This window comes from Channa argus, chromosome 5 (genome assembly GCF_033026475.1).
Source record: "Channa argus isolate prfri chromosome 5, Channa argus male v1.0, whole genome shotgun sequence".
Classification (NCBI taxonomy): Eukaryota; Metazoa; Chordata; class Actinopteri; order Anabantiformes; family Channidae; genus Channa; species Channa argus.
The window spans coordinates 7208351-7231441 of NC_090201.1; the positions used below are offsets into that span (position 1 = coordinate 7208351).

Genomic DNA, 23091 nt, shown 5'->3' on the forward strand with positions numbered 1-23091 from the left:
CATGCTACCGAATTCCTCTGAACCTTTTTTTCAACAATGAGCTTGTCTTTGAGCCCTGGAGATGTTACGTTCTGTTGGCGTTTTCTATATGAACTCGCTCCCTAGTGTGCGTACTATTTTGCATGGTTGCCGACTGTTACCCTAAGCTGCCCTCTGCTGTTTGAGTCAGCCTAACAGATGTGATTTGTTCTATTGATGTTGTGTCAACCATATCCTAAATTTCTATTGAGGAAAAATTATTTTGCGATAATTATTCTTATTGTTCTATCACCGAGCCCTACCATTAGTGCAATGCTTGATGTGATGTGGCAATGTCAGAAGGCAAGTGTTAGCTCGGCTATTCTGGGGACCGTGGTAAGCTCCAGAGCAGCAACCTTTTGACTGCAGTTTTGCTTTAACGACAGGCTACATAAACAGCGGCCTCGTTACCAAGCAGAGTGAAGAACATCAACTGTAAAAGAACATTTTCCACATTACCCAGAAATTAGGCAAAAATGTAAAAAGCCCTATCAAGAAATAACTGTTATAAAAACAGGAATAGTTTTAAATTATCTGACACATGCCTTACCAGTGTTGACATGCTGTAGTAAGTCTGGAGCCTTAACAATGGCGTTGAACTCTATCATTCACCACTTGACTTTTCGTTGAACTCGAGCCTCCAATAAAGCAGAAATCGCAATTGTGGAAAATCAAAACAGTGCGTAGCACAGTGCTGTGAGAAAATGTCTGCCCACTCTCTGCAAATGTCTTTTAATGAAAGGAACTTTTGAACTGCAGGTGAACTATAACATAGGAGACATTAAGTGCCTTTACAGACCCTGCCTTCATAGACATATCCTCTTACAACTTGCCATGGCAGCCACAGTTGATTCTCAACTCACACAGAACCAGATGCCACACCCCACTGTCCCAAAAGTTCACCATCAAACTGTTTTGTCCTGGACATGTACAGAGAAAGAGAGAAATACAATGCAAATAAAAACAGGCAACCACACCCCACACTACTGAATTATAGTGATGAGCATTGAGGCAGTAAAGTTTAACTTCTAAAATCTAAGATTGGACAGGAAACTTGGCCACACTGTAGTGGTCAAGGTCAAAGCCCCTTCTTGTTGGGTATAAACTAACCATTTTCCTTTACAGACACACCCTTTTCAATTACTGTGTACTTGATGGAGTTAGAGAACATATCACACAAGAACTGTAGGCAAGGATAAGAGGTCCATTTAGCAGTTAAGAAGTTCACTCTCATCCCCTATTTACCACCCCCTTTTTCTCCCTTATGCTGAATAACAGACAGAGGGAGCATCTGGTAGCAGTTATCTCACAAACCAAACTTTTTTTTTTTTCACCCTTGGTGTTTCTCCCCCAAAACATTTTATCAAAGAAGGCCCTTTACAAAACACAAACAAGGTCTAGCTAACACTTTACAATGGTAACAATCTCAGCCATGGAGCTACCCTCCCACTGGCTTGTTCAGGTGAACCCGTTTTACGAGCATTCTTCAGCTGGGGGAGTGAAAGTTAAAGTGGGAGTTGAAGTTAAAGAAGAAGGGCAAGGGGGGGGGGGGACAAAGCTCTTGGCACCCCCTTCCCTAATAAACTCTGTCTTCATCCAATCAGCAAGAGCTATGGAGAGTGAACTGTCCAAATCCTTGCTGCTTATAAACTGGAATTGGGTGCAATGATTGCTTCAGGCTGCCTGTTTGGCTTTTGGAAGTGTGCATGGCTCACATATGGCCCAGCTAACATTACACTTGGGTATGACCTCAGAGCAGAAGAAGACAGGACCAAGTGGAAGAATGAGATGTGACTTCACATATAGTCAGAGGGCAAACTGCACCACTGGATATGGGACCCTTCCCTTATTTCGGCTTTCTCATATTAGTGAATAAGAATCTTGTATCAGCAGGTCTCATCTCTTACTCTCACATTTGTTTGGGCAAAGTAGCTGTAGATATTTAAGCAGTGGAAGCATGACTGCCATGTTCAGCAGACAGTGTATATTTACATCCACAGGGGTAGGCAGAAAAAAAGCAAACCTACCTGTTTAGTACTACCACGCCAACACACCTGAGAATGGTATGCACACTTTACCTCCAAATACAAATCCTTATATGAGAGGCCTTGAGATGTGGGTACTAAACAGGATGTTTTACACAGCTGACAAACATAAACTGTTGTTTCCTTGAACTTGCTGTTAAAACAGCCTCTCATGACAAGTCAGAGTCAACTCTGACTATTACAGATTAAAGCTTCAGAGAATACTGAAACTGTATACAAACAGTTGAATACACTCGACTTGAAAACCGGCCAAAATAAATATCATGTACACTCACAAAAAATTACTAAACACTTAATTTTTTACTGAATGATGAGCAATAGTTGTAATTTATCATACAAAACAACTATATATTTCTTCACCAACGTTGCACCCTCCATACTACTGCTAATACTAAGACCAAGGAGTCATATTACAAACAGGGAAAACAATCCGGTTTTCTTTTCAGCTTTGTGTGTCATCATGAGTCCACTGCTCATCCACAGTCGTATCACTCTTAATTTGAATAAACACACTACATGACTGATTGGCAGTTACTTGGTCTCTCATAGAACAAACAAAATTCTAAAAGCCATCTATTCGGGCATTAGTAAGGCAATGCTGCTTGGAAAAGTCCTAATTAAGACAGTTATCAAAAAGTCTCTTTGCCACGCAAAATTAGAAAGTTTCCCATTTATGTTCCCTCTGTTATTAAAACAAAATGTATACAGCAAAGTTAAATCAGTATATATTTTTTGAATTAATGTAATAAATGTTTAGGTAAGAAATATGCTTTTTAAAAGTTAGGGACACCTTATTCCTAATGCATTTCCATATATAATTTCTAGCGTTTACAACATATTGGGTTGAAGACAGAGCTCAATGTGGCAAAGTTTACTAAGTATAATAAACAAAATAATTAAAAGCCATAATAAATTGAATTTTTAGATAATTATATGCGATGTCTGCTACTTGGATTTATTTATTGTTTGGTAGCTACACTTGAATTGTTCTGTTGACAGATGGGCATAGATTGAAAAACAAAAGCATTAGTTAAATACAAGTTAAGACACTAAATTTACGCTCATTTGATGATTGATCAGGCGATTTGATCTAACCACAGAATCTGCTATCACAGAGAGACTTGAGTCCCATGAGAAAAAGTGATAAGTTAATGAATTATTGAGAACACAGGGGCCTGCAGACAAAGAGCAAAAGCCATGCATCCCAGTCACTTCTTCACCCCATTTGCAGTCAAAGAATCCCCCCAAAGATTGATTCATTGTTAACACAGCCTGACACCCTGTGTGAAGGAGAAAGAAAGTGGTAGATAAAGGAACGGAGAATGAAGGACAGGGGCTCCATTTACCAAGAATATGAGCAGAAGCATTTCATTGGACAGGTTCCCACAGTGGTCGTTCTACCACTCACAAAAATACCATATACGTGGGATTCAGTAATGGCATTTCATCAGACTTAAAATAAGGACAAGTTCGCTCATCTGATGACTGATAACTGCCAGCAGTGCCATTCCCATGTGTTTATTCTCTGCTGCACACAAGTGAAATACCCACATTAGTGAGCTATAGCTTCCATTGAGCTGCTGCATAAAATCATAGAAGCAAGACTTTTTGAGTAGATGACATCATAGTAGCCAGTCCATGTAGCAATATAACAATAATACCTAAATAATGTCAGAGACTCTCACGTGAAAAAAGCACTGAGCTGTAAATGCCTGCAAGTATTGGCAGGGATGGCCCCAGGGGAGGAGAGCAACAGCACACCTAGACCTCAGCCATTTCAGTGGAATGACTAACTGATCTCCTCATTGTCTGCCTACTCATGAGCACATGGTACAAGAATGTCCTTTAACCACCTCAAAAACTGAGTGCTCAGCATACACTTTGCGGACCAGAGAGAAAGTAAACCTGGACTAGACCTGAACCCGAGTGCTCAACACTCAATGAAACACATCCACTTCCCTCTGCCAGTCTGGCTCCCTCCACACACACCTACATATAATTTATCAGCAATGACAACAAATGTTAGCATTGTTTGATGGGTCATTATACAACCACTGCAATTATGGATCTGTATTCAAACCCCTGAGCTGTACTACTAAGTGTTACCAGTGAGGGACAGTGATGTAGTAATACACACAAGGTGGTTGGTATTCATCACAAAAAAGAAAACATATTTCTTAAAAATCAGCAGGTCGTGGTGTTAAATGCTTTTACTAGAGCTAAATCTGTTTGTTGCCATCTGCATTGCACTTTTTGTGCAATTAACGTTAAAGGTAAGAAAACACAAACCACAATACGATGCATAATACACGTATGACCCCTCTACAGAGTTTTTAAGTGCGTTTTCCCTTGATTACAGTCGTGGTATAATGTAGTTAGACAACAGAAACATAAACCATTTTGCTTTTCTTACAACAGACCAACGTTACTATTGCGAGGTTACCCTATGTTAGCTGTGGACTCAGTCGATTCCTGCAGTATCTGCTAAACCCAAAGTGTGAAGCAAGTTAGATCATCTGATAAAAAAATAAAATAAAAACATTACCCTATTCAACCGTGTTGTGAACCATGAACACAACTAAGTGGCGCTACAAAGTTTTACATGAACACTGAAATACAAACCAGTTCACTCACCACATAAGCAGTCTTGAGTATTAACAACTAGGCTACTGCATCTCAACGAATCAGAGAGCCCGTGTCTCGTAAACTTTGTAGCTAGCGTGTAATAGAAACACCAACAAAAATCCTAAGCGATAATAATGACACATTATAACGACACGTATCATATGTATTATTACCTTATTTATAGTTTAGGAGCCGCCAACATCACAACAATCATTCCGTGAGAAACACACAGTGTCGGTGGGTCGTTGTATCACGGTAGCTTAAAAACCACAGCCTGCTCGGAAGCGGAGAAACACCAACTGCCTCAGTGACAAATTTGCGCGTTCAAACATCACCTAATAACCCAGGTCCATACGTTGTTATACCAGAATAATAAGCCAAATTTAGGCAACTCACCACGCTCGGCGCTTTCATTGAGCACAGCAGTTTCTTTCACGCCTTTACAAACTCTCCGCCATCTTCGGCAGGACCGTGTTTGTTTAAATGGGAAACACTCCCAGAGCAGAGGGAGCCAGCTTGTAGCCGAGCGACGTGGCTTCTGGGTAATGTAGTTGGTTTCCTTTGCCAGCCACATCAAACGATTTGCCACGTTCTGCAAATGAACTACACGTACACCAATACCCATAGGTTATATGAGCAGTCTTCACTGATATAATTATAGGAGAGATTTAAGATGTATTTATAGGCTGGCAGCAAAGCAGATTTATGCAAATGAATGATCAAAACCAGTGGATCCCTCAGTTGTTAAAATAACTTTACAACATTATTTTTTCCCAAATAGTAAAGAAAATGTGTTTGTGCATTCGCTATCTATTTAATAATGGCATACATTGCATACTTGTACACACGAATGAAGCTTGTCTTTTTTTTCTAACTATGCAATATAAAAAAATATAAAAAAAAGTTTTTCCAATAAGGAGTTTCTCTGGGACATTACACATGTCTAGGCAATTTGACAACATTGAGAAATATGGACTGAACTAAGTAGGGATAAATATTATTGCCAAATATTCATTTACAATGATGGTTTGTGTGTTTTTAAATCATAAACCTCATAAACTGCACACACTTGACCCTGTATTAGCTTACACTTCTGTCTGTTACAAAGTAATTGCTCTCATGTGAGACATGTGAAGCCTGATACTGTACCTAACAGATACTGGGTCCACTATTTTCTTTGGAAAGCGTAGAACCATTATGGCCTGGAATAGCCACAGAGGATGGAGGAAATGGTCTCCATGGTGATCTCTCAGGCACACTAGTTTTAAATTTTTACTACTACAGAGGGAATGAGGGCCAAAGATGGAGGGAAACCAGCAGGAGGGTGGTGAGGGGGTTGAAGAGGCTGTGTTAAATAACAGGTACTTAGCTCCAGCTACTTGCTCTTTTGTGTCTTAACAAAAATCTGTATACAATCAACATACTTATACATGAAAAAATGAAAGTGTGTGTATGCAGAATGCAAACATCCTTATAGTTTTTTGGTTTAAATATATTTGCTGAGAAAGAAGTGAAGTTCATTACCACTGGTGCAGTTAACCTTTATGGGACCCATTCACAAAATGTACTCTAACTTCGCTCTTGGGAAGACAATATCTACTTATATTAGATAATTCCCTAAAGTGTTACACAACTTACAAAAAGGGTATTATGGCATTCATATGTTTATCATGAAAACTGATACAAAGCATGACTGCAAATAGATCAATTCAAATTTAAGTTGTTTTTTTTTTTTTTTGCTAATGTTATGTTTTTGATGATTGATTACATAATGAAAAACCAAAGGGGAGAAGCCTTGTGTATTTGCCTTGTGTGTGTTTTTTGGTCTGTTTGTATATCAGCCTGTGTGAGAGAGCTTCAATTACATTCCATAAAGACCCAAAAAGGGGCCCCGTGGCCCTCTGTTTGTACCCCTTCCCCCACAAAACATGGCAAGCTGACCTCCCCCTCAGTGAATGTGAGACATCCCCTCCCCCTCACTACTTTGTAAAGGACAGGAGATAACAGTTTGAAAATACAGGAGATGGCCTCATAATCATGAATGCATTCAGATGGGTTTACCTGCAAACAGATGATAGATGCCTTTCTGTGCTTCAGATCAATTTTCATCCCGCAAATTTGCAGGTCTACGAAGATGCAATACAGCAAAAATGCGAGCAAACAAACAGTATTTATAAGTTAGATAGACTTTGTGAACTTTAATTTCTAACTAGCTAAAAAGGCACATGGATATTAATCACTGTCAGGGTTAGCAAAGTTGCATATTTTATAAATCCATTTATACGTTTTTTCTGTAGCCTGCAGTCCATGTCACTTAATTTGTTAAGTGCAAGCCAGTATAAGGTTAACGTGAGTTAATCAGTGGTCCCATCTGATAGATCTCAAACAGCTGGTATTATTACATAACTCCTTTCAGGGTTAAGACTCCTGTCAGTAATAAATCAGATCAAGCCTTTAAAAGGAGAATAGCGAAACAATTAAACACACTACCCGTAACATTTACTTGACAACTAGAATGCACGTCCAAAGACACGCACGCACGCACACGCGCTTATTATTTGAACCAGGAAAGTCTTACTAGGGCGCCATCTTGGGGACTGCAGGGGTTGTTACGTTACCAGTCAACCACCTGTGAAAGGTGTCTGCTGCCTGAATTGGTGTAAGCACATCACGGTACGTCACGGTGCCAAGTAAAATTTGATTTCAAAATAGCCTAGAGTTGCAAAAGTTATTCTCAGTGTACCAGGGTTAAAGTTTTCGTACACAGATATTTAGTTTATGTCTGCTTCCTAGTCAATGTTAAGCAGTAGAAATAACTTGGCTAAGCTTAGCTAACTAACCCAGAAATGTATAACTTTAGCTTTGCTAACCTTAGCTACTAGCATTACGACGACTATATAGTGCTAAAAATTAAACCGGTTTACTATCTGAAAATCTGGCTGGTCACATACCGTTTCCAGATTTAGTTCTCCTGGAAAAAGTCATAGTAGTAGAATTGATAGTGCACATTTTATATATTTTGTTCAGTTTGCTAGCATCTTCATTTGACCTACACTAAGTAATTGTTGGTAAAAGCTGGTGCACAAAAACAAGGTTCAACGTCCAGAGACAGAGGCACATTTTGTCACTTGGTGGTGTCTGATGTTAAGGCTCTCTCTAAAAGAGGGGAGCTGTTTGAAATTCAGATTTAAGACATTCATTGCATCTTGTTGACATATTGTAGTACGTACATAGCTTTGTAACTACTAAAGGACGTAAAGTTAAATAAATCTGTGGTTGCATGTACAAAGTGACGCTCACCTAAACTTACGGCATGTAGTATTCTAACATAGGTTTACTGATGTTGCAAAATATGATTAGCCTACTATTGACTGTACATGATGAGGAATCGAAGGTGACAAGGAACATACACATAGGTAGATGATGAGTTATAACATTCAGGACATAAGTTCTACTTCATGTTGTTCCTTGTGAGTTAATACATAACAGCTACTCAGAATGACCAATACTTCTGTGTGTCACATCCTTTTTAATAGCAACAAAACTTTTGTCAAATGGGTTTCTTGATTTTTTTTTTTAGATTTATGTGGTGATTGCTGATGTGAGTAAGGGTAGTGGACAAAGTGTAGAGCACTGTTATGTAATTTTCCCACAAGAGGTCACTGCTGTCTTTCTTCCTGTTAAATGAGAGGCCTTGATCAGCCAAACCATACAGGCACATGCTGTTCAGCACCAAAGTCTTATAAATTACTAGAAGCAGCATACAGTTAACATTATCACCATCAACCATCAGTTAAAATAAACAATCCATTCTGGTATATAATCTTTTACTTACAGAGAAGCATTCCCCCCCCAAGGTGGCCATTGGTGCATTGGCGGGCCACACCTGGTGGGGTGGGATTTGATCCCACGTCCTTCTGCATACCAACCCAATGCTGTACCACTGTGGCACCACCCCTTGATTCTCTAAAGTTGCATGTGTGGTAGGTGGCTCTACTGTCCACTATTTCACCAGTTAATTCAATTCAACTTTATTTTTATAGCACCAATTCACAACAAAGTTATATAAAGATGTATAGAGAAAACCCAACAATTCCCCCTTGAGCAAGACCTAGGCAAGAGTGGAGAGGAAAAACTCCCTTTAATGGAACAAACCTCTAGCAGAACCAGGCTCAGGGTGGGCAGCCATCTGTCTTGACCGTTTGGGGTTAGTGGGAAGTGGAGAGAGAAAAGAAATGAGCAACAAAAAGCAACAAGACATTGGACAGGTTGGTGGAACGAGTAGGTGTGAGCTGGAAAACACACCGCTCCAAAGCCGGGGACACCTGCAGAAAGGGACAGAGAGAAGGGGACAGAGAAGGAGAAAGACAACTACAGGAGAAAGAGCACACAAAGTTAATGACACACAGTGGTGACAATTGTGAGTTGAGATGAGAGAAGAGAGGTACAAGAGGAGGAAAGGAGCTCAGTGCTTTGGGGGGTGGGCCCCCCAGCAGTCTACGCCTATAGTAGCATGACTATAACTAACTAAAAGCTTTATCAAAGAGGTTTTAAGCCTAGACCTAAAAGTAGAGAGGGTGTTCCAGAATCTGAACTGGGAGCTGGTTCCACAGGAGAGGAGATGAAAGGATTTAGATTAACAGTTAACTGATAATTTTAAGTCTGTCAAAATGAGACAGTTTTTGAATAGGCAATTTTAAACAAAAAGCTTCCAGTTACAATAGTTACTGTAGGTAGATAGGTCATAAAAAAGGACAATATTGTAAATGTTGTGCTGACATTTGCCTGCTGAAGTGACGAGAAATGCATTTTCAAATGCCAAATTTTTTTAATGGTGTTAAGATAAAATTGTATATGGGAGTCATGGGAAAATATTGTTGATTTAGGTTCCGTGGTGATAATAGAAATCAGAAAAGGAATGTCAGTTTCCTGAACCGTATAAGTCTGGCTTATCTGGAACCACATTGTAAACATGTAATTACACCATTTCAAAAGCTAGTATTTAGGCAAATCATATGACTGTCTGCTGTTTTAGAATTATCATTAACATTTTAATGGTTTGATTTTTTTAATTTAGTGCAACAGAGTGTTTTATTTATATGGCATTTTTTTTAAATAAACAAATTATAAACACTATCTGGAACTAAAGTCTGGAACTTCCTCATAGATGCAACCTCAGGCCTGTTTTTATATGCTGGCTGCCCTAGCTGTGCCAAAAGCCTTCCCTTTAGCAAGTTTATGAAACAACAAAAGCTTTAAGTTGTCTTCCTTGTAGCTGATAGCTGTACAGCTTCTAACTGTCTTGATCCGGGCCTTGTTTGTCTTGCTCTAGATACTGTGTTTCAGCTTGCCTGTGCTGAACAAAAGACAAGCAGCCAGGAAATACACCAGCCAATCACTAGCTGCCTTACATTTTGTCAGCACAGATGGCCAGTCTCAGTGTGCCTTATATGAGAACAGTGAGTTGGACAGCTTGGAGAGCCGTGGTTATGCTCTGAACAGGGTGAGGGCTAACAGGGCTGTCCTCCATGTTTTAATAAGCATTGACATGTCATAAAGAGTTTTTAGCCATGCATCCACAGAGGTAAGCCTTATTTTCATTCTTTCACATATACTACTACATTGATAAAACACCAGCCACTGTGTATGATCTCTGCCTGAGTAATAATACACGCATGTCTGACAGACTGGGGAAGGGGGACTAGTTTTTGTCACAACACAGCATAGGAGTATGGCTTGGAAAGAGAGCATAGCATAATACAGTAGGACAGACTGCCTCTACTAGCTGGATGGCTGTCTGGACACATATGATAGGGGGCCACAGGTCAAGTTAAAGGTCCCTGTATATTCATAGAATAGTGACTGAAAACATGCCTTATTTTGTGAAGATCAAAGTTTCAAGAGGTTTTACGGCTTTTCCTTGCCATTGCTGTCAAGATTGCAGGCCTTGTGAGGAGTCCAGGCACGATGGGAAAGAGGAAAGTCCCCAGAGGAATTAACAGATGGTAAACTGACAGCACAGCAAGTTTAATTTAGGCCTCAAACTGACATGAGAATAGGGCAGCAAGGCACTGTTGTTAATTGTTTGCTAGACCAACCTGACTATAAAAACCCACAGGAAACCATGTTCTTGACAAATATTTAAGCCTCTTATTTAAAGAAAACATTTCACTTCTCTGCAGTTCCCCCTTTACTATATGAATAAACACACATTTTTATTTGTCCAATCCTGTAATCTGCTCACCAGTTTCTAAAACACCAACTACCCAGAGACTAAACATGCAGTAGCAACTTAGATATCACAGGACTGAGCAGATTGGCTCAGTCTAATTTTGTGTAGGACCTAGTGCTGTTCTTTGCTGCTGAGTGTCAGCCATTTTAGACAGCTTCCTTTTTCTGTCCCTGGGTGTTTATATGTAGAGAAAAAGAAAGGAGGGACTTCCTCTGAAAAGAAATCATATCTCATCTATGAGGCATGGCAACCTGTCTGAAGTCAATGAGGTTTGATGGAAATCTGTTAAAATATAATCATGTTGATGGTGATTTTCTGCATGCATGTCTTAGATAAATACAGTCCAGGTATTGACAGTTTAATAATTGTGTCTATTTCTGCCAGTTTATCAATACTTTATTTCCTAAACATATATTTTAGGTGGAATGTGAGACATGTGTTTTGGTATTATTAATAATTACTAAACAATAAATTATCCTTGTCTTTCTCTAAAATGTCCAACGGCTGACCACCTTGGATCTGTCCAGAGGACATATTTAGCCCGGAAATTTTGGCCTTGTTTTGTTTCGATTAAGAAGGATACTTGATACTTGTGTTAATTGTAAGTTAAGTTAAGTGAAATGTATATATTTGTCAAACAGGAGATGCTTAGACAGAAAGAAAAGAAAATGTATAGCCTTGATTTAAGTTGTTTACACATGCAAACAACAGACTATTCCTCACTTTCAAATCTCCAGGCAAATATTGATTTCGAGACAGTACATGCTAAAAAAGAATTGCAGGGAAAGATGGAGGGAGGGAGAGGTTTAAGCTTTAAACATAGTCAGGGAGGCCTGTGACATTTGCAGTTCTGTCTTTGTGTTCACTATTAAGGCCCATGCTGCATATCAGCATGCTGGGGCACATAATAAGCTGCATGTGGTCTCTTACAGCAGATTTGACTGCTGCCGTGTGTACGTGCTGTGTGTGCGGTGCGCACAGCGGTCAGAGAGAGAGAGAGAGAGAGAGAGGCTTCAAAATGGACGCCCTACACATAAACTGACTGAGAGCACAGCGAGGGAGGAAATAAGATTCTCTCCCTCTCCATTCTGTAGAGCTGCATCCTACATGTCTGTTAAAAGGCACAAGGCCAGCACATGTCTGTATTGGGTTTTAAGGCAGTGAGTGACTTGGTTTTCAGGAGGTTTTTTAACAACAGTAAGGAGCTCTACTCTGCATTGCAGCACTGTGACTGAGGAGAGCGGGGAGAAGAGAGCCTGTTTGGCACATCGAGGCAGAGCACCCAATCAGGCATCTCCATGTGGTGCTTGAGCCAATCAGCGGCCTGCAGTCGAGGTTAAAGATTGACAATTGCAGGAGAGAGCAGCAGGGAGAGAAGGCCTTCTGGGAAACCTGGACCCATCTTTTCCCTCATCCCCCAACGTTCTCAATAATTGAAAAAGATTAAAGAATAGGCTGAAGAATCTGTATGTGAGTAAGGAGAAAGGTATGCTGTTGATTTCCTACATTAAAGTGTGGATGTTTTGGAAATGGTGGGTGTGGAAAGGGATGTTTCAGCAGGTTGCATTGTGTGTTATGTGGTCTTCTTGGAAAAATGTTTTTGTTTGGATGGGTAGCATTCATTTTTTCACTTTTTTACTGTCCCTGTCTTTGTCTCTCATTGCTGTATTTCTGGGTCTGGACAGGACAGGACATTGCTGGGGTAGCTTGTGAGGCTGTCCAGACAGGCTAGATGAGGAGGCCATTAAAGCCATTTCACTGCACTCCTGTCTGTGTCTGCAGATGAGCGGTGTTTCTGTCTGTCATTTCATCCTTCTTTATTGATGGAGGAGGAGGGGTGTGGTGGTGGGTCAACAAGAAATTAGATATGGATGCAATTTTTTTGTTTATAGTGAATGACTATTTTTGTAGACATTGAAATTGTCCTTTCTTCAGGTGTTAGTGAAATAGAAAGTTGAAGCCATGTGAACTGAGAGGCCAGTGCATCTGCTGTGGCGTCAGAGAAAATGGCAACATTAACAGGATCGACAACAGGGCACCTGCAATCCAATATGAATCAGGTTGAACTGAAAAACAAAAACCTGCTGGAAAGATTTTTAATAAAAGGAGGTTCAGATCACCCTGTGGCTTGCATTTCAAGGAGGTGTTTCTCAACATTACTGTCTGTGATTATTCAGTTTATTATGATTTGCTATCTATTATTGGATCACTTTAAAGGTGTTACATTAAAACAGCTCTGTTTACAGGCTTTTCACTTGTTGGATGTCAGAAGGTTTAGATACTGTAGATTGTACCGTTTTGTGTTTTCATGATTACTATTTTTAGAACTGTAGCTGGTGCCTGCTATTTATATTTAGAGATTGAGGCACTGGTGCTCCAGTAATGGTCAATGATTTTCTTTAATTAAGTTAAACATCTTTTTAATATTTAGAATAGTTGTAATTGCTGCATTTGGGTGTATGGTTTGTGTAATTTATAGTAATATAATTTAATGCTGTATTGTCAGTGTTTTAGGTCACAATGGGTATTAAAAGTTAGGAGAAGTTATGTTTTTTATTACAAGTACACAGTACCTGTACAGTACTGTATGTCTTATACAAAGAACTTTATACTACTTAAAACCCTGTTAACTGTTAGGGGACATGGGCGCCATCTTGTGATCTGTTCAGGCTTTTTACTTGTGCCTTCTACTGTGGTTAGAATGGGTTACTTCTATACTTTTCTTTGGCAAAAAAAGTTGTTTAAATCTAATTTTAATTCTAGAAATTAAATCCCAATAACAGAAGAGTAAAGGACAAATGTTTTTGTTAACTGCAAATGTTGCTGGTAAAATTAGGATATCTTTCAGTATTTCATTTTTTACCGTCCTGTCTGAAAGGCCATATTTCTTTCAATAAATGGTTGTGGAAAAACGGTACCACTTACAGACACAATTTAGCAACATGAATAAATTCATTCACATCATTATAATAACTAATTTAATTTTTTTTTTGCAAAGCACATGAAATGTAATTTGAAGATGGGTCTCATTATGACTTTATTTATGATGCTTCCAGGTGAGGATCATAAATCTACGTGGCATCTTTGTTGGCAAAATAATGGATTTTGTGTCTCTAACAACACCATTGAAATAGAATGAGAGGAATGTAAAGCTTAGACTTGAAAGTGGAAAACTAACTTTCTTGAGGTTTCCATGAATCTCAAGCAAGTCAGGTTGAAATAACTATGATGTAGAAAATCTCTACAGGCATGAGATTGTTTAATATTAAATCCAATGTGATTGTTTGTGTGTCTTTTTAAACATTGCTGTTTTTTGCCACAGGAAATGACATTTTAAACAACATTTTAAACCCCTTGGAATCTAGGATGCCTTGTCTATAGTGTACTTCTAAAATGTCTTTTTTTAAAGGAATATTTTCAAATACTGTACATTTTGTAACTTAATTATTACAGCAAACCAATTTTAGCATATGATACGGCTTTGGCTATAGGTTTCATTGCACTGGGCAGCCTTTGATGATACTCTTTATTAGTGTTTCAGAGCGAGAGGGACTGGAACTGAAGCAATGGAGATTTCAACACGTTCCAAAGGTAAGAAGATACTATACTAATTTGTTTTTAGATAGGTTAGAAAAACATTCTTTTTTTTGTGCATATGAACATTTGCAGTTATGTGTAAAATGCTTTTGTTTTGGTTATTGGTTGGATTTATAGTGTCACAATGTTTACTGGCTTTACCTAAATGTGTGAGTGCTTACTTAGGTGTGTTCTTCCTGTTTTGCGGACACTGTGAGTGTGTAATATGTTACTATTCTTTACAGGTTCAGACAGTGGGTCAACAGAGCGGATGGCTCAAAAACGAAGGATGCCCAGTCCTTCTCACTCGTCTAATGGTCACTCCTCTGCTGAAACCTCACCCTGCCCCATGAAAAAGAAGAAGAAACCAGGTGCTGTTAGCAGTAGCAAAGACCAGGTAAAAATCAAGATTCAGAAAACCAAGACCATCGCTCTCACCTGTTTTTCTGTTTTAAAGGATATTCATTGATGTCAGCTAGCAAACTCAGTCTCTGCTTTAATTTCTGCTGGAATCAAGACAGTCCCGTTTGGCTCTCGCTGTATGTGCATAAAGTTGAGTTTGCCCCAAATTTTCTCTGGACTTCAAGATATCTACAGTCCCTCCTCTGTATTCCTTGTTACTATAGTAATAGTTAAGCTTTTCTAAATAAGTAGTTATTATCAGTTTTACTTTTTTTTTGCATTCTTTCCGTAGCTACATTTATGGTCACAGTCACCGACTTTGCTGTTTGAAATGGTTAAATCAGGGTAAAGCAAGTTTTAATGTAAATTTTTGCTAAAACTCAGCGAGGGTAGTGTGATGTAATACTACCCAGGAAGTTGTGTAGAACACGTAGGAAAGTCACAGGGAAATCCCTCATGTACAGCATTTTCAACATTTGCAAAAAGGATTTAGTGTTTCAGACAATACTAGATGACACAACCATTATGAACATCTTTTGCTCTGTGGAAGAACTTGTAATTCAGTAATTCATATTCTGTCAGTATTTTAGGGCCTTTTTTATTTAGGGAAGGTTTACTAAGCATGAATGCTCTTTGCAGATCGATGCATTATTCACAGTTAGTCACGCCCACACCTGGAAGTAGCCCAGTACATTTAATGTTTTGCCTCTGAGTAACTCCAGTGGGGCAAATGCGGTGGAACTTTGTTCAACTAAATAAATAAATTAATGTAAGGTAAAATGTAGTTGGTGTTTATTTAGAAAATGTTCTAAATTATGACTGTTTGACATTTGAATGATGATAAATGTTTTTATTATATAATTATATATTATACAAATCTTGTTTGAAACATTTTGATACACATTGTAGAATTCAAACTATCTGTTAGACATTTGCCCTGAACCTCTAATTAAAACATAATCTTTATTTCCCCGTGTTTGCAAAATTCTCTGCAGTCTGTTAAAACCAAGTGGTTATATTTGTTTACTTTTATCTTTGTTTTATATGTGCATGTATTGCTGGCTTTAGGCTTAAAGCACATTTTTGAAAAATTCAAAGTAGTTAAATGATTGGTAATGCTGTACACTTGGCACATTAGGTTGACCATTGTAAATGATTAGCAGCTACTAAACAATTTGACTTTTTGCTTTAATTTACCATCCTGCATATTGTTTAAAGATTGATTTGCAAAAGAAAGAATGAAATCCGAGAACTAAATTACACTTCTTACAGTAAATATCTAGTATGTTATGTAATTTGAGTCACTTTTATGGTTACTTTTAAGGTTTCTGGCATACCCATCAACACATAACACACTACATTTTGTTGATACTGTGCATTTGTGCTTGGCTTTCTAATCTTCCCCAACTTTGTGTTTCTTTTGCCTGCATTCCAGTCAGAACTAAGACATGGTCCCTTTTACTATGTGAAGCAGCCAGCACTCACCACAGACCCTGTTGATGTTGTACCGCAGGACGGCAGGAATGACTTCTACTGCTGGCTGTGCCACCGAGAGGGCCAGGTGCTCTGCTGTGAGCTCTGCCCCAGGGTGTACCATGCCAAGTGCCTCAAACTGCCAGCCGAGCCCGAGGGCGACTGGTTCTGTCCGGAGTGTGAGGTACTGACCCTGGAATGTGTATCGTGTATAGGTGTTGAAAACATATGCTGAGTCATCAACAATTCAGTAATTGTATATAAACAAAATGTTAAACTCTTATCTTCTTAATGTGTTTCAGAAAATAACAGTTGCAGAGTGTATAGAGACTCAGAGCAAAGCCATGATGATGCTTACAATAGACCAGCTGTCTTACCTACTAAAGTTTGCCCTTCAGAAGATGAAACAACCAGGTGTAAGTATTCAGGCCTCTATCCTGCCAGGGACTTCAAGAAGCTTTCATACTGATAAAGTAGTAATGGGGCAGGTAGCTTTAATACAGATTGCTCTTTTTATCCTGACTTTAATTTCTCTTTTTACTTACTGTATATGGAGAATATTCATCATTTGCATATTGGCATGCCATCTTTTTGAGTCAGTCTTGATTTGTAGATAGCTTATGAAACAAAAGACACACTTTTTTCTGGTGATTGTACTCCATTCAGTTAGGATCTGTACCCTAAAATACTACCTGTCCACATATCAGTCTGACATGATATAGTATAATTTGCATGTGCATATAGTCTCAAATAACAGAACTAACAGTCATTGTACTATAATGGGCCTGTCATGGCTGGAAATCATGAAGGTAAACATACTAGCTGGTGGTGAGGATACAGCTGCCCCTCTCACTCTCTTTCAGGATCATCCCCGCTTGTCATCTCGCTCCCCCCATGCAGCTTCCACGCAGAGAAAGACTTTTAATTGGGTAAACAATTACACCACTAACAAGACCCCGTCATGATTTCTTCCTCCACTGGTTTTCCTCCTTTTGTTTGAAGCGGCTTTTAGAGTAGTAGCATGGTGGTAGCATGTTAATGTGCAGTAGAGGGCAAGGTTGTCCTGGTAGTTTGGCCTGAGAGTTTGTTTACCTTCAGTCACTTTTCTGTCTACACCAACTTATAGACTGAACCCTTCCAGAAACCTGTTTCCCTTGAACAACATCCAGATTACGCAGAGTACATTTTTCATCCCATGGATCTTTGCACACTTGAGAAGGTAAATTGTTACACATCTATTACAATATATTTTAAAAAGCTGAATAGTTTGACAATCTTTTCTGCACTGCAGAATATCAAAAAGAAAATGTACGGCTGCACAGAGGCCTTCCTGGCAGATGCTAAATGGATTTTGCACAACTGTATCATATACAATGGAGGTATGTTGTGAATTTTGGGCATCGTATGAAAGAGTAATCTTTTAAAGCTGGGTGATATTACTCAAATCAACATAGTAAATTTAGTAGGATTATATTTTCAGTAGTTTCAGATCGATATGTTAAATGTGGTATTTTATAATCAGATATTAAATTATAAGTGTATGTTATTACATTACTGCTATGCAAAGGTGTATGTTATTACTTTTTTATTTTGTAATCATAGGTTTCCCAGATTATTTTGGATAACACAATTATCTCAATACAATTCCACTGAAATACTATAATTATATTAACTTGTTTAGTCTGTATATGTTGATTAACATACATTTATGTTCTTGTTTCAGGCAATCACAAACTCACCGCCACAGCTAAAGTAATAGTAAAAATCTGTGAACATGAGGTATGTGTGCTTTGTGTCAGATGAGATCTTTATATTCAAGTTAAATGTTGTATTTGTGTATTGATGACAGCAGACATGAAATGACCTTTTGATAAATCTTTTGATTCTTTTTTATAGATGAATGAGATTGAAGTTTGCCCAGAGTGTTACCTATCTGCTTGCCAAAAGAGAGACAATTGGTTTTGTGAGCCTTGTGTAAGGAAGTAGAGTAACCTGATGTTTCTGTTAATGATTCCATTGTTTACTCATGCAAACATGAATCACCGGAATACTTCCACTTAGATCCAGTGTTTTATTGTATGTCTGCAGAGTAACCCACATCCTCTAGTCTGGGCCAAATTGAAGGGATTTCCATTCTGGCCTGCTAAAGCTCTACGGGACAAAGATGGACAGGTGGATGCTCGTTTCTTTGGCCAGCATGACAGGTATCAGCCATTCCTCGTTAATATTTTCAGGCTCAAATGCACATTGTAAGCTTTATTGTAACACAGAATTATGCTGTAAATCTTTGTCCTACAGAGCATGGGTTCCTTTAAACAATTGCTACCTCATGTCCAAAGAAATTCCATTCTCTGTGAAGAAGACCAAAAGCATCTTCAACAGTGCCATGCAAGAGATGGAGGTGTATGTTGAGAACATGAGGAAGAAGTTCAGAGTGTTTAACTATGCCCCCTTCAGGACACCCTACACTCCTGACAACAATTTCCAGATGCTGCTGGATCCCTCCAACCCCTCATCCACTCCTGTCAAACCTGAGAAACAGGAGAAGATCAAGCTGAGCTTTGACATAACTGCATCTCCAAAGATCCCATTGGCCAGGAGCATGGTGTCTGGAGGTGGGGTGGGAGGGAGCACAGCTGGGCGGCGGCTCCCTCTCAGTGACATGTCTCGCTCCCCAATGAGCACAAACTCTTCTGCTCATACTGGTTCAGATGGGGAACAAGAGACAGTGGAGAAGTCACAGACAAAAGCCCCAAACAGCCAGTACAGTACAGGAGAGGAGCCCACTGACTCTACAGGTATGCCTGAAGATGTTTTGTAGTATAGCTTTAATATGTGCCAAATTAAATGGCAGTAGATTTAATGTTTTCAGTAAATTTCCCTGAATAGCGTCACCAACCCATCCTCGGCCTGGTCCTGCAGGCGCTTCACTGGAAAGCCCGAAACCATTCCACTCTCAGACTCCTGGCACCCCCAAGCAAGAGAAAACTCCACAGACCGGAAGCATTCTGAACCTCAATCTAGGTTAATATTTTGTGCTAATTGTGTCATGTGCATTGATGTAAGCAAATGTAGGCAATTATTCGTCTTGTGCACATATTGTTGTTTGTAATTACTTTACGTTGTATTTTGCCAGATCGGAGTAAAGCCGAAATGGACTTAAAAGAGCTTAGTGAAACAGTTCAGCAAAAGCAAGGAACAACACCAGTCCTGACCTCCCCAAAAAGACAGATCAAAAGCCGTTTCCAGCTGAACCTGGACAAAACCATTGAGAGCTGCAAGGCACAGCTGGGTCAGTAGCCAAATAAATGAAATTTTGGAGATGTTGCTTATAATACGATGTAATATCTATTGTGTGAATCTATAAGCAATTTAAATAGCAGTGAAATACCCTACCCCTTCCTTTGCTTTGAAGGTATCGATGAGATTTCTGTGGATGTGTATAAAGGTGTGGAACACAGTGACTCAGAAGACTCTGATAAATCTGACTCAAGTGACAGTGAATATGCCAGTGATGAAGAGCCAAAGAGCAAAGAGGGTCAGGACACATTGCCTAATGATGAAGACCAAAAAGACCCTGCCAAAAGTAAAGTCAAAGACCAGCCTTCAAACAACCAAGGTGGTAAAGTGGATACACGAGTGGCATCTGATTCTGCAGCAGGTGAAACCACTGTGCTAGCATCAGATGCTCCGATAACAGACAAAACAAGCACTGATTCAGAAACAGAAACTGTGGAGAAGACCCAAGCAACTCATGCATCACCTAATCCCAGAGAGAGGGCCCAGGTAAAAGAAGAAGCAAAGCAGCCTGTGCCCGGGGAGGACTCCGACTCAGAGAGGGAGCTGGTTATTGACCTTGGAGAGGAACTGGGAGGCAAGGACAGGAAGAGAAGCAGAAAAGACAACACTACTGTAAAAGATACATCTGCTAGTAAAACTGAAGGTGAGAGTTTTTCTGTGAAGATCTAATTTTGTCTAATGATCCTTCAAAAAATAAACACTCAATGTAATAAACATAATGTAGATACTTTTTCTTGTAGGTAAATCCCTGACCCCTTCGACTCTCCCATCTCAAAACAGTACAACTCCTTCCACACCCTCGAGTGTTTCTACGCAGTCCCCTATGGCCATTCCTGTCACCATGCTTTCTTTTACTACTCCCTCTCCTGCAACAATAAGCCTTGCAACTGTGTCCACTGCCACAGCAACGCCCCCATCTTCCTCCTCCTCCTCGGCCTCCAGCACACCAGCTTTGAAGAAACAGCGTCCTCTGCTGCCCAGAGAGACAGTGCCAGTGGTGCAGAGAGCGGTGGTGTGGAATCCAACTGCCAAGTTCCAGACATCCTCGCAGAAGTGGCACATGCAGAAAGTACAGCGTCAGCAACAGAACCAGCAACCTGTGGCAACGGCACAAATTCAGGCATCGTCACCCAGGCAAGGCCAGGCTCAAGTGCTGACCCAGACTCAGGCCACTGGAAATGTCTCAACAGCTGTTTCCTCATCTTCGGCACAACAGTCTTCGCAAAGCACACGCTATCAAACCAGACAGGCTGTCAAAGGTGAATAAAATGGGTTTTAATCACAATATTAACAGAATTCAAGTGTGTTAGCCAGTAAAAGCTAAATTCCTTCCAGATAATAATGAGATGTAAACATGCTATGTGTACACATTTGATGTCCACTGTATACAACATAGGTGCTAAATTAACCATAATTTGGAGTATTATCAATTTGGACTCTGCAGCCACCGTCCTACATGCAAAATGTTTCACCAGTTTGTCCATAATGATGTTTTGATATTTATATATTATATATTTAAATATAAATATATTTTTAATTGTAGCTGTCCAACAAAAAGACACTCCACTCAGCACATCCACATCAGCTGTCACCCTGGTGACCAGTACTCCAGCCTCTGTTGCAATCGTAGCAGCATCAAGTCTAGGCACAGTTGCTTCATCTTCACCAGTGGCAACAGATCTTTCTATCCCCACTGCCTCAGCGGATGTGGCTGCAGACATTGCCAAGTACACTAACAAAGTAGGAACAATTTTCTGGCTTTCTGAGTTGCAGTTTCCACTGTCTTGTCAGTTTACATAACATTATGATCTTTTGTTTTTTAGATAATGGATGCAATCAAAGGTACCATGACTGAGATCTACAATGACCTTTCTAAGAGTGCTTCAGGGAATACTATAGCAGAGGTACCAGTTCACTCTTGACCTGTGAGACTTTTTACTACTCAGACCATAACAGTGACTGGATACAACTCTTTGCCTACTTATCCAAACATGTTCATGTCTTTTTCTTACAGATAAGACGTCTTAGAATTGAAATAGAAAAGTTACAATGGTTGCATCAACAAGAGTTGTCAGAAATGAAGCACAATCTTGGTGAGAACTTGGAGGATATGAAAAATGTTTTATATGTAGACCACTTTTGCCAAAACAGTGTACAGTATTCTACTTTTGTTTGAACATATGTGTATACATCAATTTAGAATTGACAATGGCAGAGATGAGGCAAAGTCTGGAGCAGGAGAGGGAAAGGCTCGTCACTGAAGTGAAAAAACAGATGGAGTTGGAAAAGCAGCAAGCAGTGGATGAGACAAAGAAGAAACAGTGGTGTGCCAACTGCAGGAAAGAGGCCATCTTCTACTGTTGCTGGAACACCAGCTATTGCGATTACCCCTGTCAACAAGCTCACTGGCCAGAACATATGAAGTCCTGCACTCAGTCAGGTAACCTCACGTGCCACAATTAACATGTTGACGACATTTACACAAACAAGAACTATTGTTTTATGGCAGTTTTTAGCAATGACTGCAAGTCTTCAGTCTTTTGCTGCCTACATAACTACCAGCCACCTCACTAATGACATTTCCATATATCTAATGTTTTGTTTGTAGCCACAGCCCCACAGCAAGAACCAGAGGCTGAGTCTACAGCAGACAACCCAAACAAAAGTTCAGGGCAGACAAGTGGAGGCCAAAACTCCCTCAGAGACACAATGGCCTCAGCACCATCAGACAAAGACTGTGACACAGAGAAGAGTATGGATAATGTTGCTGTCACGTTGTCATAACTGAGTTTACCATACTTGAAAATGTAAATGTTTAGATTGTGTTTTTCAAGAATAAGTATATGTAAATTGTTGTGTTCAAGTGGTTGCAATCCAAATAATTTATGTTTTGGGTTGCCTTTCAGGGATCGCATACTGGTCTTTGAAACATTTAAAATTTAGACACTGGCAGGAAACAGTAATCACTTGAGAATGCAGTTGAAATTGTATACTGCATATTCATACACTCCTCTGCAATCTATAGAGAGCTGTCAGTATAAAAATCTAAAGAGCATGCCTGAGTGTCACTAAACATCCACATAATAATGCACAACCGTTAAGCGGTTAAGACTGCCAGACTTTACCCACATTAATGGACCACTGCAGTTTTAGAATAGAGGACTGTTGACAGAAATGTCTGTAAATTACTTTTGTATTCTGTGTTAATTTATTTGTTATTCAAATGTTGCCTGCTGTATACTGCAAAGAAAAAACCTAATACAAACATTTTAAACAAACTGTTTACACTATGGTGTGTTTAGTTATGAAACCGTATATAATCTGTTATCATAGTTTCAAATGTTGATTGTGTTGAGTTGTAAAAGGAAGCAGTTTATAAAACTCAGCTTCAGATAATACAAGTTTAAAAAAATCTAACAT

At 39.4% G+C, this 23091-nt stretch overlaps 2 protein-coding genes across 17 annotated transcripts in view; one reads left to right on the forward strand and one right to left on the reverse strand.

The window, feature by feature from the left end:
* The window catches only part of LOC137127598 (nuclear receptor coactivator 3-like), a 29452-nt gene extending 24235 nt beyond the window's left edge, over positions 1-5217 (reverse strand). For 3 of the 5 annotated variants that reach the window (XM_067504767.1, XM_067504766.1, XM_067504763.1), the window contains exon 1: positions 5085-5217. The gene's annotated coding sequence lies outside the window, so the exon portion shown is untranslated. Of the gene's footprint in view, positions 1-4861; positions 4963-5084 lie in introns of all 5 variants that reach the window. The other 2 variants (XM_067504764.1, XM_067504765.1) reach the window with 2 other exon arrangements.
* Positions 5218-10151: 4934 nt separating this feature from the next.
* Positions 10152-22949, forward strand: zmynd8 (zinc finger, MYND-type containing 8). 12 transcript variants are annotated; one of them, XM_067505923.1, is made up of 25 exons: positions 10165-10272; positions 10626-10693; positions 12144-12406; positions 12606-12765; positions 12856-12980; positions 14454-14511; positions 14742-14893; positions 16334-16555; positions 16674-16787; positions 17235-17300; positions 17498-17590; positions 17663-17750; positions 18095-18150; positions 18268-18345; positions 18460-18575; positions 18670-19169; positions 19261-19395; positions 19508-19663; positions 19787-20314; positions 20412-20930; positions 21215-21411; positions 21495-21575; positions 21686-21764; positions 21872-22111; positions 22280-22949. In XM_067505923.1, exons 5-25 carry the CDS (start codon positions 12927-12929, stop codon positions 22453-22455), a joined length of 3708 nt encoding a protein of 1235 aa, XP_067362024.1. In that variant the 5' UTR covers positions 10165-10272; positions 10626-10693; positions 12144-12406; positions 12606-12765; positions 12856-12926; the 3' UTR covers positions 22456-22949. The 12 variants fall into 12 exon arrangements, 11 of the variants coding, with proteins under 11 accessions (XP_067362023.1, XP_067362029.1, XP_067362028.1 ...); XM_067505922.1 differs by lacking the exon at positions 10626-10693 and having other exon boundaries at positions 10152-10272; XM_067505928.1 differs by lacking the exon at positions 10626-10693 and having other exon boundaries at positions 10152-10272; positions 16412-16555.
* Positions 22950-23091: the final 142 nt, after the last annotated feature.

Coding starts and splice junctions, on each gene's coding strand:
- zmynd8 (XM_067505922.1), top strand. CDS start 12,927: ATGGCAACATTAACAGGATCGACAACAGGGCACCTGCAATCCAATATG. Junction 17,301..17,497: donor AGAGAAAGACTTTTAATTGG/GTAAACAATTAC, acceptor ACCAACTTATAG/ACTGAACCCTTCCAGAAACC. Junction 17,751..18,094: donor CTGTATCATATACAATGGAG/GTATGTTGTGAA, acceptor TTCTTGTTTCAG/GCAATCACAAACTCACCGCC.